We start from the raw sequence: 14,823 nt of genomic DNA on the forward strand, positions 1-14,823 counted from the left end.
ACAGTTTGAATCCATGTCTCAGCCTTGCACAGGGATTCCCACACAGGCTTCCCCACCATGACCAAAACAGCTGAAGCAGAACAAAGGGACTCACTCGATTTTCTTCAGGTTTTGCATTTCCAGCAGGACAGCAGCAAGATTTATCAGGCCTGGATCTCCAATCTCATTGTGGCTCAAACTTTAAAGAAGAGATGGAAGGCTGTGTTGTAAAGGAGGATGGCAGGCAAAGTGCAAGATCTTATTTAATATGTCCCATTTGCTGGATGACACCTCAGACCTTGCCAGCAGAATCAAAGAGATGTTTATCTCAACTATCTCACAGAAAATTAATAGGTGTTAATGAGGAATTTTAAAAAATTGCAAAGAACACTTAAAATCACTGGATCCTGTTGACAGGTGGGAAATTACTTCAGGCAGAATAGCAAGACAGGATGAAGACAGGTGGTTATTTTACAAATTGCTACAGCAGAGAATGGACACCATCTGGCAAGAGAGAGAGGAAGAAAGGAGATCAAACCTGGGGTTGGCTCCTGCACAGATCTTTTCAGACAAATGTTGGATCTGAGTCTCTCCCAGGACAGAAGGGAGTCCTAATCCTATTCTGGATCCCAGGGAAGATTTAAATACTATTTAATCCATTTTCTACATGGCTGAGTGAGGTAAGACCAAAGTTTCCTCTTCTGAACATCAAGTTCTGATTTCCTCTAGTCCCAGGTACCTCATACATGAGCACTTTGCAACCTCCCTGTTTTTGTAACAATCCTGTGTACAAGCACATCTGGCTCTCTCCAAGTGCTGGCACTGGTGGTCACCTCTCTGCAAGAAAGGAGAAACTCACTTGATTTCCTCCAGGCTGTGCATTTTCCTCAAGGCTTCCGCAAGTCCGGAGCAGCCTTCATCACCAATGCTGTTGTGGTCCAAGCTGGAAACAACATCCCCAGGAAAACGGAGATTTACCTGCTGCTGCTCAGCATCCCGGGCCAGAGGGGAGCTGCACAAGCCATACTCACATAAACCTTCTCAGGGATGGCATCTCACAGAGCCCCAGCACAAGCTCAAGGATGGCAGCACTGCTGAGTTTCATGTATCCCAGGCTGGAGGATGAAATAACAATTAATTCTCCAGGGACAGTGGTGTGAGCACTCAGCACAGAGGGGGAGCAGAACAAGATGGGAGAGATGGGGGAGTGTGTTCTAATCCCTGGGAATAATTTCAGTTTTGCTCTTTAATGCAATTCTAATGGACCTGTCTGGATTCTGATAAAATATCAACAGAACACCAAAGCTCTGGAGCAAGAGCCCAGCTCCTTTAATTTAGCTGAAATAAACATGAGACTCAGTGACTAAATGGAGCAAAGTCCAACAAGAGTCCAGCCCAGTCCTGCATGGATCTAAGTGCCTCTGTGACCACAGGACAACAAGATCCATGCAAAAAAACACTGCCAAAACATTTGATTCTCCACTGGAATTCCCTGCCACAGACTACTGATCTGTCTCACTCAGTCACTGTTCATTGCAAATATAAAATAATTGTTGCTTCTTCCCTATCAGAAAAAGCACCTCTGTCCACAGTACATGCAGAAGGGAGGCTGCAGTTTAACTGAAGCTTCTAGAAAGCTCTGGCAGCCTCTGGTCACCCTGGTAACAACACACTCACTCACTTGAGTTCTTCAATGGCCTGGCAATTCTGCAAGCCTGAGATCAAATAATCAATTCCAGCTGGTGCAACACTACTGGAGGTCAGCCTGCAAAACAGCAAGGATCAGATGAGGGGATCAGGTCTCCTGATCAGCACACTGAGACAGGCAAACTGCCCCATCCCACACCCCAGGCAGCACAGACATCAGGGACCAGCAAGGTTGGGGAGATTTCCACACTCCTGGTGTGCAGGGCTAAGAGATGGCCTGAGACAGAGGATTGAACAAACAATAAATGGGTGGAAAAGGTCCCAGCTGGACACACAAACCCGAGGTCACACATACCCAAATGTCTTCAGCTCTGGAAGGGGCAGCAAAATCCTGACCAGCATTTCTGCTTCATCCTCCTGGAGCTCCACGTGGGACCATCTGCAAGGAGGGAACAGCTCTGGGCTTTGTCCAGGGGTGGCACAAGGCCTGTGCTGAGCCCACAGCTTTGCCCAGGGGTGGCACAAGGTTTGTGCTGAGCCACAGCTTTGCCCAGGGGTGGCACAAGGCCTGTGCTGAGCCCACAGCTTTGCCCAGGGGTGGCACAAGGCCTGTGCTGAGCCCACAGCTGAGGCACAGCAGGGCTGGGACCTTGAGGGAGGGACGCAACACTGACACCTGGCAGGGTCCCACAGGAGCTCCAGCCATGGCAGGGGAGTGTAGCTTCTCTGAGCACTGGGAGATTGAGGGGATTTCAAGGATACCCCACCAGGTCTGTGGGTATTTCCTATTTTCCATTCAAGCACTCCAAGAGGGAACCCAAAGGCAGGGGCTGGGACTCTGCCCTGGCCTCTCTCGTGCCCTGCTGGGTGCTCAGAGTGCTGCACTCACCAGGACAAGCTGCTCCCCTCCCTAAAACCCTTCACCACACCTGGTAACTCACCTCAGCTGCTGAAGCTGAGCACATTTCTCACAAAGCCTTTGGCAGAGGGAGTGCTGCATTTGTGGCTTGTACAGGCTCAGTCTGCAGGACACAAACACAGAACACAACTCAATGAGGAGCAGCAGAGCCCAGTGCAGCATCTGGTGACACAATTAGGGACAGAGCAGGGCTTTCTGAGCCCACCTGGGGCTTCCCTGCCATGTCCCATTTATGTCACAGTCCATGTAGAGAAACACAGCCCAGGACAAGAGCTGCCTGTTCCTCCAGCTGCACAAAAGGAGAAGGACACTGATGCTGCTCTCTCTGCACAATCAAGCAGAAGCCAGCTTCTCTTAAGAGTCCTCAAAGTGCTCCTGATTGCTGCCAGGAAGGCAGATGGATTTTTTAGCCTTGTTTAGGTCCAGCATGGGTGAAGGAGAGCAGTCCAAAGGACCATGCACATGCATAAGGTTCCTTCCACATGTGAGGACTCTGAGACTGAACCCAAGGAGCCTCAGACACTCTGAAGGTATTTTTCATCCCACAGTGAAATTCAAAGCAAGCAGAAAATAATGAGAAATAGTTGCCTTCTCACCTGCTGATGGCTGATTCTGTCTTCTCCAGGCAGCGTGGGAATCTTATGACTAACTGGAAGAGGGTTTTATCTTTACATATCCTGAAAAAGTAGATATTAGAGAACAGCATGAATCTGTGAACTGCTGAGGGAAGAAAATACTGTATTCCATAGGAGGAATGAATGGGACAGGGCACATGAAAGCTAATCATCCATTTCTGAGGAGGTTTGTAATGTTTAAGCTAGCTCCAAAATCAGCCTCAAGTGGGCACCCTTTCTCCCAAGGGCAACCAGGAACATGATCTCCTTCCCATTAAACCTTCTGAGCTGTGAGACCATGAACCTTCTAAGCACTTCTACCCACCAGCAATTTGGGTTAAAATTGGTTCAAGTGGGCAAATAGATCACAAATGCACTGGAGACAGTGAATAAACAACAGGAGAACCAGTGCTGGCTTCAATCTCATTCCCTTAAGAGTATCAGGCAGAAAGAAAATATTTGAAAGACACCAGAGGTGCCACTCACATGATCTCAGTGATGCTCCCAGAGGCCTGGAGAGCCAGCTCAAGCAGGTCCACAACTCTCTCTCTGCACACCCATGGCTCCTCTATGCTGCAAAGCAGAACACAGGCAGCCCTGCTTTATTCACACACTTGGATCCATCCCTGCCTCTGCCAGCTGAGTGCTCCACACTCCAAATCCATGGAAAGCTGCTTGGCTTAGCAGAGGAATGTCTGCATGGGACAGGGGGCAGCCTGGGAGCAGGGAGAATAGCCCAGCTTCCCTGCAGAGAGGGAAGAATCTGCCAGCCAGGATGCTGTGGCAGCAGGAATGTGTCCCCAGGACGATCACCCTTCTCTGGGAGGCTGCCAGGGCTCTGCAGGGCCAGCACAGCTTATGGCCAGAGCTCTACACAAGGGGATAAAGCCAAACACCAGTAACAGTCAGCCATGGGAGTTTCTCAGGCCAGTGCTCCCTGCCTTTGGAAGACGCATAGCTCACTTTATTTTTAATGAAAGGAGATCTCAGAAGATCAGAGCAGTATCTGCAAAATCACAATGACACAGTACCTGATTTTCAGCAGCCCCAGATCCTTCCTCAGGGAATGCAGGAGTCTTTCTGCAGCTTGGACTGTCATGTTGTTGTTTGAGGACCTAGGACCAAAGCTCAGTGTAATGAACAGCTCACAAATGAGCCCCCCAATGGGTCCAAGAGCCATTAACTCACGTGTACTCTGTCAGACCAGTGCACCTCTCCAGGAGCAAGAACAACTTTTCCAAGTGCTCTGGCTGAAAGTTGCACTCTGCCAGTCTGAAAGGATGAGAAAGAACAGCCTTAATTCATCACAAACAGTTCAGGCTTTCTGAGCTGGAAACATCAGGCAGCACAGCCTAACCCCACAGAGAAAGGAGGATGGCACAAAAACCTTAAACACCTTTATGGTGTTTCCAAAAAGAAAACAAAACTGTGGCAACACTTCAAAAGCATCTGTGGAGATATTCTGATATAAACCTGTGTGCTATAATGGCACTGCTCCTTGTAGGACCCTGTCCTGTGACTGAGGAACAGCTACAGGTGCCCAGGTGAGGAGCAGAGAGTGGGGAAGCACAGAGAGAAAGGGAGGTGGGATCCTCTGTTATGTGACAAAGCTCTTCTCACCAGGTGAGCCCAAGGAAATGTATCAGCTATTAGTGCAAAATATCACCATGCCAGGAGCAAAAAGAGGTTTTGTCTGTCTTGTGCCTCAAAAAAGGACCCCACCCTTACCAAAGAAATCACCACAAAAGGTCAGTAACATCACCTCAAAATCTTTCTTGGGTCATCTCCACTTGCCAGCTTGATGATTAAAGTTGCTTTGGAGCACAAACTGCACAGAGAAGACACAAGTGTAAGATTTAGATGGAGAATTACTACTTTTCTCAGTGTTCAGAATTTAATGATACCAAAATCTAGAAAATAATCCAGCACAGCAGTGACAGGTACCTAGCCCAGCTCAGCCCTCCCTAAAATAAACCAGCCCAGGGAAATGCTTCAGTAAGGTGTCACTCATGTTAAATTGGCAGCACTGGTGTTTGGAAAGGCAATCCTGACCTATCCTGCTTTTATTTTATTTATAAATAAAATAAATATATATTTTATTTATCCTGCTTATATTTTATAGCTTTTATTTGCTTCCTCTGCACTCTCTGGGGAGAGGCACAACAGGAGATTTTAGAATGGCCCAAAGATTCAGCAGACACATCTAACTGCAGGAATGGATGGAAGTGCCCCTGGTTAAAAGTGGTTGAGGACAGAGCAGCTGGTCCCATGGACACAAACACTGATAAGGCCCCACAGATGAGCAGCACAGCCCAGTCTCATGCCTGGAATCTGTGAGAAAAGCACTTTGTGCCAGAGCAACAGGCCCAGAGCCCGTGGGAGATTTTTGCCTGAGAGGAAAGGAGATAAAATGCAAATCCAAGTAAAAGAACATGGGAAATTTCTTTCTATTGCCTCTGAAATCTCAACATACTGAGGAGAACCTTAGAGAGCAATGCTGGCTCCTGCCCTGAAGAGGTTCATTAACAAATAAATACATGACAATAATTGTTGGTACAGCTGAATATCTGTGTCTATTCATAAAAATAACCTGGTCCTGCGGAATGGTAATTCTGGTTGGCAGTTATGTTTGGCCATTTGAAATGGACATAAACCAAGGATTTAGGTAGTAGAAAATATGGTCCTCATCATTCTTACCTGAAGGTCACAAAATCCCAGTAATTAAGAGGAAAACAAGCAAAGAAGACTCAGAAATTACTGAAGAAAAGCAGTCACCTGACTTGAACTTCAGTGGTGTTTCCAGATGTGACAAAGGCATTTATGAGATGTAGGACTCCATCCTGAGAAATCCCATTGTGGCTGAGACTGCACAGAAGGGAAGGAAGGATTTTCACATGTCAGGAGTCAGGGCTGGCCCAGGCTCCTCAGGCACAGAAGCAAAACTCAAATTGGCACCAAAGACAGAGCAGTTTGTGGGGTGCTGGGCCCCTTCAGCTTTGCTCAGTCACTGAACTCCCCCAAGACAGGGCTGACGACTTGGGAGATAGAAAATGCAATTTTCCTCTTGCACTAGAGAGGCAGCAGCAGCTGGAACATTCACTGCCCCAGCAGAAAGGGAAGGGCAGAGGCTGGGTAGGGCACAGCTCAGCTCACAGCACCTTGGGAATTGAGTTACTCAGAGAGGACACCACACCCAGAAGAGGGATGAGCTTAAAGCTCTGGGTCAACTTCTGTGACACCACCCTGTGGCATTCACATTCTCTGAAAAATCCCTTTGCCCAGGATTTTTCTCCTGGGAAGCTGAGAAGCCTCAGAGAAAAAGGAAAACAATTCTTATCTCATTTGCTTCTCCCCTGTTTTGCTCATGTGGAATGTGTTTGGAGATTGTTTCATTGGATTCTGGTGTGAGCTGTTTTCACTCTTTGGCCAATCAGTGCCAAGCTGTGTCAGGACTCTGGTAAGAGTCACAAGTTTTTATTATTAGCTTTTTAGCATTCAGTAAGTATCTTTTCTGTATTCCTTAGTATGGTTTAGTTTAGTATTCTTTAATATAATATAGTATCATAAAATAATAAATTAGCCTTCTGAGCGCATGGAGTCAGATTCATCATTCCTCCCTGCCACAGGGGTCCCTACAAATACAATCCCACCCCACTCTGGGCATTGCTATTTCCTGCTGACACTGATAAAAAGACTTTTGATTATTTTCAGCAGGTTTTGGATCAGACCCTGAGTCACCACAGCCTGGTGCTCGTAGTTCAGTCAGAGCTTTGCTCCCAAGGCAGGAGAGGGAAAGAAGCACAAGCAGAAGCTTCCTGGAGGATCACACCAACACCCTCCTGCTCCTTGGATTCACTGTGAATTCTCTTACTTGAGGGAACAGGTACCAGGCACTCGATGCAAGCGGTTCAAGAGGCACCTCAGGCCTTCATCCCCCAGCTGATTCCTGGAGAGACTGAAAGGCAGAAGAACAATGTGGCCAGCCAAAACTCAGCCTTGGAAACAGGTTGCCCAAATAGGTGGGGGTTTCCCATGCCTGGAAATATTCAATGCCTGGTTGGACAGGGTTCTGAGAGACCTGATGTAGCTGAAGATATCACTGCTCATGACAGGGAGTTAGACTAGATGGACTTTAAAGAGCCTTTCCAAAAAAAAAAAAAAAAAGAAAAGAAAAGAAAAGAAAAGAAAAGAAAAGAAAAGAAAAATGTATTCTATGTTTACTTTAAACAGCAATGGTCCTTGGAGAAGTTTTGAAGAAAAAACTCCAATTTCCTGCACTTAAACCCTAGCTTAGCCAAAAAGGCCTGTTTAAAACAAATCACTGCCTTATGAAATTACCTAATGCATAAGCTCCAGAGCAAGCTCAAATGAAGAGCTCAGGTGAAACAACAAATGCCTCCAAACAGTAAAGGAGTCAAATCCCAAAGCAGCTGTCCCATCAGCCCAAAAGGACCTGTATAATTGCTCATTGATTGTGTTTCTCAGCAGCCTGAATGAGCACACACACCCCTGCAGACAGGCTGGGACACTCCAGGCACTGCTGAACCCACAAACACAGCTCTCCCCCTGTGACTCTGCTCAAGACCATGGCAACATCCCAAACCCCACTCACTCTATTTCTGCCAGCCAGCCGTGCTGCTCCAGGATGCTGCAGAGCTCCTCCACCTGCCCTTCCCCAATGGCACAGCCTGTCAGCCTGTGGGAGACAGCAGGAGGGTTAGAGCATGGCCAGCAACCACTGAGAAGTGCTCACCTGCACCTTCACACCAGTCTCTGTGCAGAATTCACATTTTTTGCCATCTCTTGGTGCTGGGACAGAGACATTTACAGGCTCCTGTGCAGGGGCACTCCAGGGCCATCCCTGGAGATCAGATGGATCTGATCATCACAGAGATGCTCATGTGGAGGTTATCCCCCAGAATTTGAGGCACACATTTGGAAAATGCACTGATGAATGCTCAATTCAGGTGCTCGTGCAGCAGAATTTGGTGCAACTCAAGATGATCATAAAGAAAAAAGGAGAAAAAGAAAAGCACTGGCCTCTGCCATCCCAGTGCATCCAAATGGTTCTGAATTGCACTTAAGCAGATGAATTGAGCCCTAAAGCTTAGGGGCCTGAGCTCCTTGGCCACCAGCCCATGAATTCTCAGTACAAGAGGCAATCTGGCTCCCTGCACTGGTGCTTCAAACCCACCCACAGAGGATCCCAGCCAGTGCTCTGTGCCAGTACCTGCAGAATGTCCTGTGGCTCTGCGTGCTTGCTCCTAAATGCAGGAAGGCATTTTCACTCGACCTGAGGCAGACACAAAGGACAGTCCTTCAGCACTGACCTCCAAGGATGACAGGCTTTGCAGGCCCTGCAGGCCTGAGCTGCTGGGCTCCAGAGCCCGAGCGCCTCACCTGACTTCCACCGCTCTGACCCGCTCACAGAGGTTGATGGAGTTGAGCAGTAGAACAGCACAACGTGGGGACAAGGAGTTTTTCCTAATACTGTAAGGGAAGGGAAAGAAGAAACACTGAAATCAGCTTCTAAGAGAGGCTTCCATACACGCAGCCCAATTTCCCCATTATTCATTTTGAGACACAAAAGATTGGAGACATCCCATTTGACTCAGGATGAGGGAGCAAGGACCTAAAGCTTTGAGCATTGGCACTCAGTGCTCCTTTATCTAAAGGAGAGGTTCCTTTAGTCCCCTTTGCCTAAAAAGGGAGCATAGACCAAGGGCTTACACTGAACCACTCCTCCTTTGGGGCTGCTGGACTAGAGACACCCCAAATGGAAGCAACCTCCTGACTGGGCAAACTCATTCTCATGACACCCTGCAGCTCCTCCATGCTACAAAACTTTGTAAAACATGGCCAGGCTCCTCCTGGGCTCTTAGTCACACACTGGAGCACCCTATTCCCTGACAGGGCTTCCCTGGCCTGGATTCCAGCCTGAAAAAAAGTTTAAAAAAAGACTGGCCATGGCACTTGGGGCTATAGTCTAGTTGAGGTGTTAGGGCAAAGGTTGGACTCTATGATCTTAGAGGTCTCTTCCAACCTCATTATTCTGTGATTCTGAATTGCCCTGTGCTAAATGTCATTACAGTGCTGCTTTACTTCTAGAAACAAGAAAAGAATGGGTGTGAAAGCATTTCTGCATTTTGTTTGCCTTGCTTGTTAGTTTACAATTACTGATTAATGCTCCTGAGATCTGCTGTGCTATTAACACTTTCCAAACCAATGTTTGAAAGCAGAGACCCCACACATTACCTCAGGAGTGTCAGATGACAGAAGAATGGCAGAAAGCTCAGTAATCTCTCAATGCTCTGGTCACTCAATGAATTTCCAGACAGACTGTATAATATGGAAGGAAACAAAATCCAGGAGAAATTGTTTCAATCCCTAATTACTTCTGTAACATTTACATGGACATGCACACACAAATGGGCAAATTCTGTGAAAGGACATGTCCAGAAATACCATGAGAATTGGGCAAAATTTAGTCCTTAGCTCTCTTTGAAGCAGGACAGTAGAAAGTCTGGGTTTAGTTGAGTATCTGGATGAGGATGTGGTGAGAGGAGAGCTGGTGTACATCAGCTGCCACCTTGAACATCAAATCTGGGGTTTGAACAGCAAATCTGTGTCAGGGCTTGGGGAGAGAGACAGACAGACAGACTTACTGGATTTCTGTCAGCTGGGGACATCGAGCCAGTGTCTGGCACAGCCTGGTCACATCCTCCAGACCCACTCTGCACTCCCTGAGACTGAAGCAAACAAAGCACTCAGGATCTGGACGTGACCACAGGATGCCACCAGCCCCTGCATGCCCCAGAACCTCACAGCCCAGGACAAGGCCCATGGGGACCCTCTCACTTCCACCACACAGACTTTGCTACCCTTGGTCTGGGACTAAGAAATCACAACCTGGGACAAGCAGATGACTTCACCAGCCCTGAGCTGACTGGAGAGAGCCAGTGCACCAAAATACCAATACTCTGGGTATTCCTCCCAAGAAATACTTTGGGTATTGTGGCTCCCTCCCTAGAGCCACATCACTGGTGACTCAGTTGTCTCAGGAGACTGGAGAGCATCTTCCCCTGCTCAGCACTGCCTGGGCTCTCCCAGGGGAAGCCTGGAATTGGTGCCTCCTCTGTCCTTCTCCAGGAAGGAAATCCTAGAAGCCTTTTCGGGTGACAAACTGGCAGCTCTGCATGGGATGAATGTAGCACTCACACAGATCTGTCTCTCATTATTTATGGGTAGGAGCTTCCTGTGCTGGAAAGCAAGGCAATCCCCTCAAACCAAGCAAGAGATGCTATTATTACTATGAATTTTCCTCTCTGAGGAGACACAGCTGGAGGGATGGGTCAGTCCCACACACCACACTGCCCTAAAGACCCCCAGAATCGCCTCTCCCCCCAGTCCTGGTGCAAAGGGAAGCCAGGCTGCCATACCTGAAGCTTTGTCCTTTTCCTTCCTGCTTGGGGCATGCCAGGGAGCCACTTCTCCATCTGCTGGTGCTGCTGGGGAAGGAACAGTTTATCCCGTGAGCTGTGCTGGTGTTCTCCCCCATAGCCAGCTCCCCATGAAGGGGCTGAGGTAGTGGCAGTGGCCTCCTGCTCCAACCTGCCTTCCCCCACCACCTGCCAGAATGAGGTTCAGCCCATCCCCAGAAGAAAAAGAGCTTTATTGGCCCTTTTCCAGCCTCCAGAGAGTTGTGCAGCCCCTCAGCACTCAGGCATGTGCTGTGTCCTGGCCAGCAGGGAGGTGACTGAGCCTGTCCCAGCAGTGGGTGCTGTTGGCTGCTCCATTGTCACAGACATCCTTTATGAAAAATCCTTTCTTTAGGATTTTTCCTCCTGAGAAGCTGAGAGGCCTCAGGAACAAAACATAAACATTGATTATCTGCTGCTGTGGAATGCAACAGGTGGATCTGTGATTGGTCCATGTTGGTTGTTTCTAATTAATGGCCAATCACAGTCAGCTGGCTCGGACAGAGTGGCGAGCCACAAACCTTTGTTATCATTCTTTCCTATTCTATTCTTAGCTTGCTTTCTGATGAAACCTTTTTTTCTATTCTTTTAGTACAGTTTTAATGTAATATATATCATAAAATAATAAATCAAGCCTTCTGAAACACAGAGTCAGATCCTCATCTCTTCCCCAACCCGTAAACCCCTGTGAACATGGTCACACTCCATGCCCTCCATCAGCCATGAAACAACTTCCCCCAGCCTGGCCGGAGTTTGGCTCTTCATAACACACCTCAGGGACCCACATGGCACCTGCTGTTTAGAACTTCACAAGGAGTTTAAAACACTTATGTGAGCGGGTATGATTTTACCTGACTCTTTCCCAAAAGGTCAAATGAACCACCTGGGGGTGTCCTAAGCTGTAACCAGAAAAGAACATCATCAGCACGGAGTTTGGCAACACAAGCTCCTGTATCATCCCTAAAAACCCACAGCTTGAGGTTGTAAACAGCAAAAGAATATAAAAAACTACTCCTGGCCATACCTGAGGCTCATTGTTTTAATGTGTCCCAGTGTAGTTAATGATTGAGCTAAGAAAAACACAGAGCTAAGGGAGATCCGGTTGTTGTCAAACCTGCAGGAAGAAAAGATAAAACCAGCTGCTGCAAGCAAAACTGATAAAAAATATCCCCACAGCACATCTGCTGCACAGATCCTTGTGCAGCACACCCTCTGTCAGTGTTTCCTGCTGCAGCTCTGCAACTCACTCCCATATATTTTAAATCATCCCTCACTTTTAGTGTTCAGAGAATCACAGAATAGCCAAGGCTGGAATGGATCTCTAGAGCTGATCTGGTGAAACTCCTGTGCAGGAGGGTGAGCATGGAGAGACAGCTCAGGACATTGAACAGCTGGGTTTTTATCACCTCCAAAGACAGCGAATTCACATTCTCTCCGAGCAACTTGTTCTAATGAGATTGCCTGTAACTGGAACAATCTTGGTTCAATTAACCAAACAGGAACAATAAATATTTCTTTCAACAGTGCAGGATGGTGCCATTCTCCTTCAGCCAGTCCTGCACAGAGCACTTGCAGTGGGAGTGTAGGTGAAATACCCAGATAAACAAACACCAGCCAGCACTGCAGGAGAATTCAGACTCCACCACTGAAGCTGGGTCTCCCCAGCACCTCCCTTCCTTCCAAGCTGTTCCCTTCAGGAGAGGAAGGGCTGCTCCCCCTCCCTGTGAGGGGAAATTCAGTGAGTTGCTGAAGACCTCAGGCAGTTTCACACCCAGGTACCTGACATGAAACCACCTGTCCCCTTCATGGGGGAATGAGCACAGAGCCTCTGGGGCACTGATCTCAGCCAAGCTTCAAATGGACTCAGTCTGCTCTGGGCTGGAGGTGGGGACAGAGCAGACAGCACAGTGCCCAACACAGAATATCCTGCACTGATTGTGAGGGGCCTTCCCAAATGTGCTTCCACAAACACTTCACAAAACCCAGCCCATGCATAACGAAAAACCAGGAGCTACTCACTTGAGAGAACGTAGCATTTTCAGTTTTGGGAGGCACTGAAACAGCTGCAGAAGTCCCTCATCTCCCAGAAAATTCCCTGATAGGCTAGGATTTAAAGAAAGGCATTTAATTTTCACAGTAAAAACACCCATAGGCACCATCAGCTCTGTTATCTGAATGCACAGCCACACCTCCCACCAGGCTGTGGCTCTACCCCACTCTCTCTTCAACACTAAAGGGCATTTTCTGAGCATTCCAAATAAATGCAGGAAAACACCAGGGGAGCTGAGGAGGACTCACTCCAGCTCAGAGATGTGGCCACATTCCTTCAGGACTGCACACACATTCTTCAGGTCACTGCCTTGAAGATTACAGTCTGTCAGTCTGTGGGGAAAAAAAAGAAATCAATCATCCAGGTCTGCAGGATTTCAAATAAAGGTGGTAAACCTCACTCCTCTGAAAATCAGAGAATCAGTGAAGAGCTAATAATGAAATTTACAAATGCCTTGATGCTTAGCAGCTCCCACAGGGTGTCCAGGTGATGCCACCCCTGCCTGGCACTGCAGGTCCTGTGTCCTTGGTAAGGCACAGGGTGGCACCAGGTCCCAGGGGCTCCAGCATTCCCTCCATCCAGGACAGACCCTGCAGCTCCCCTGGCAGCTGGAGAGTCCCAAGTCTCTTGTGATTCTCCTCTTAGAGATGTGAATTACATCTCTAAGATGTTACACTGGAAACAGGACCCAGAGATGGGACATGCATGGGACACAACGAAAACTGGCCAGGGTACCTGATTTTTTGGGAGGTGTCTGGTGTCTGGTTTTCCTCCCCATGTTGTTGGTCACCAGTAGAGAACACAGGCTCTTCCCTAAGTGAGCACAAAAGCAGACAAAGGTGAAACTCTTCTGTTTTAGCATTTTGGCAGATCCCTGGGGCCACCCAGGCTCCAGCCTGTATCTTGCCAATTGCAAGCTCTCCTTTTCTACCCAAATATCTGAGCATGCAGACAACTGGAGAGAAGGGGAAAGAGATATTTCTGTCTAAGTTTTATGGAGAATTCAGCTTTTGCTGAATTTAGCTTTTGCCTAAATAAGTTTTGTGAAGAGACTGTACAAAAATCTGACTATTCATAATTAAATGGAACTGTCTATGACTAACTAAACTGTAACTAAAAGCTACAATTATAAACAGTGAAACTATAACTAAATCTGACTATTCATGACTAAATGGAACATGCAAAAGCTAAAATATCAGAGTTTGAAATGCCACCTGGTGCCTTAAAGGAGCCCACAGATTGCCTGTCTTGGGCTGTCACTCTCTCGCAAGCACAACCACTGGGCTATGCCTGTAAGAGTGCTGCTTTGTCTCTCTGGCTAAAAGGTGGAATGTAATTATTCCATGGGAAATGCTGTTTTACTGTGAGCTCAGTCCACAGAGAACAAGGGTATAAAGAGTGAGCCTGAAATCCCAGGAGCAACAGAAAACCATTTCTTGGTCAAAACCTTCATGTTGAGCTGTTTTAACCACAATTTTCTGAGGGGAAAAATTAACTTCCAAATATCCCACAATTTAGGAGTACCATGATCCAGAATGGAGAGTGTTCTGAACTCAGAGATCTGTGAATCTTTTCAGAATTGGGTGTGGCATTCACTTGTTATTTTACCCTCACAATTATCAGCTAGCACGGGTGTCATTGAACAGCCTGCTCTGCTCAGGGTGCTGTGGGATGAAACGTGCTGCTCTAGAGGCATAAAACACTACAGAAGGCAGTGACAACTTTTCAAGGGGCTGAGAAAGCCAGGAGACAGCTCCACATTTAGGTTTGGGGGTGGGGTAGGAGGCAGGAACTGCTGTGGAGTGGAGTGTTACCCTTGGTACCTACACAGGATGCCAGAACCAAACAGGATGCTGAGATAACACCATTTGTGCACACACAGCCTACCTAGGAGGAAGGGAAGCAAGCTCCCTGTCTTCTCTGAACCTCAGCACTGCAGTATCACGAGAAAGGCTGTGAGGAAGAGAAGTAATCAATCAGCGTCATGGTTTGGTTATTTACAGGACTTCTTGTTTGGTTTTGTTCTGCAAAACTCTGGTGACGCCAATCATTTGTGCTTAAAACACTCCCAAAGCAAGAAAAAAACAATCCCCATCAGTTTTAAACTCTGGTTGGATCAAATTATGCAGTATCTGA

At 47.6% G+C, this 14,823-nt stretch overlaps 1 protein-coding gene across 1 annotated transcript in view; it reads right to left on the reverse strand.

Annotated features, from left to right (window-relative positions):
- Window positions 1–14,823, reverse strand: part of NLRC5 (NLR family CARD domain containing 5) — a 31,513-nt gene that overhangs the window by 5,444 nt on the left and 11,246 nt on the right. The window contains exons 15-39 of the mRNA XM_059481779.1: window positions 14,575–14,640; window positions 13,423–13,500; window positions 12,936–13,019; window positions 12,657–12,740; window positions 11,662–11,751; window positions 11,489–11,536; window positions 10,599–10,667; window positions 9,825–9,908; window positions 9,415–9,498; window positions 8,560–8,649; window positions 8,390–8,452; window positions 7,772–7,855; window positions 7,031–7,114; window positions 5,935–6,024; window positions 4,922–4,987; window positions 4,348–4,431; window positions 4,191–4,274; window positions 3,646–3,732; window positions 3,142–3,222; window positions 2,568–2,648; window positions 1,982–2,065; window positions 1,661–1,744; window positions 1,011–1,094; window positions 839–922; window positions 95–178 (exon numbers count right to left, since the gene is read on the reverse strand). Of these exons, the coding sequence (XP_059337762.1) occupies window positions 95–178; window positions 839–922; window positions 1,011–1,094; window positions 1,661–1,744; window positions 1,982–2,065; window positions 2,568–2,648; window positions 3,142–3,222; window positions 3,646–3,732; window positions 4,191–4,274; window positions 4,348–4,431; window positions 4,922–4,987; window positions 5,935–6,024; window positions 7,031–7,114; window positions 7,772–7,855; window positions 8,390–8,452; window positions 8,560–8,649; window positions 9,415–9,498; window positions 9,825–9,908; window positions 10,599–10,667; window positions 11,489–11,536; window positions 11,662–11,751; window positions 12,657–12,740; window positions 12,936–13,019; window positions 13,423–13,500; window positions 14,575–14,640 (2,001 nt within the window). The remainder of the gene's footprint in view (window positions 1–94; window positions 179–838; window positions 923–1,010; window positions 1,095–1,660; window positions 1,745–1,981; window positions 2,066–2,567; window positions 2,649–3,141; window positions 3,223–3,645; window positions 3,733–4,190; window positions 4,275–4,347; window positions 4,432–4,921; window positions 4,988–5,934; window positions 6,025–7,030; window positions 7,115–7,771; window positions 7,856–8,389; window positions 8,453–8,559; window positions 8,650–9,414; window positions 9,499–9,824; window positions 9,909–10,598; window positions 10,668–11,488; window positions 11,537–11,661; window positions 11,752–12,656; window positions 12,741–12,935; window positions 13,020–13,422; window positions 13,501–14,574; window positions 14,641–14,823) is intronic.

This window comes from Ammospiza nelsoni, chromosome 13 (assembly GCF_027579445.1).
Source record: "Ammospiza nelsoni isolate bAmmNel1 chromosome 13, bAmmNel1.pri, whole genome shotgun sequence".
NCBI classification, from domain to species: Eukaryota; Metazoa; Chordata; class Aves; order Passeriformes; family Passerellidae; genus Ammospiza; species Ammospiza nelsoni.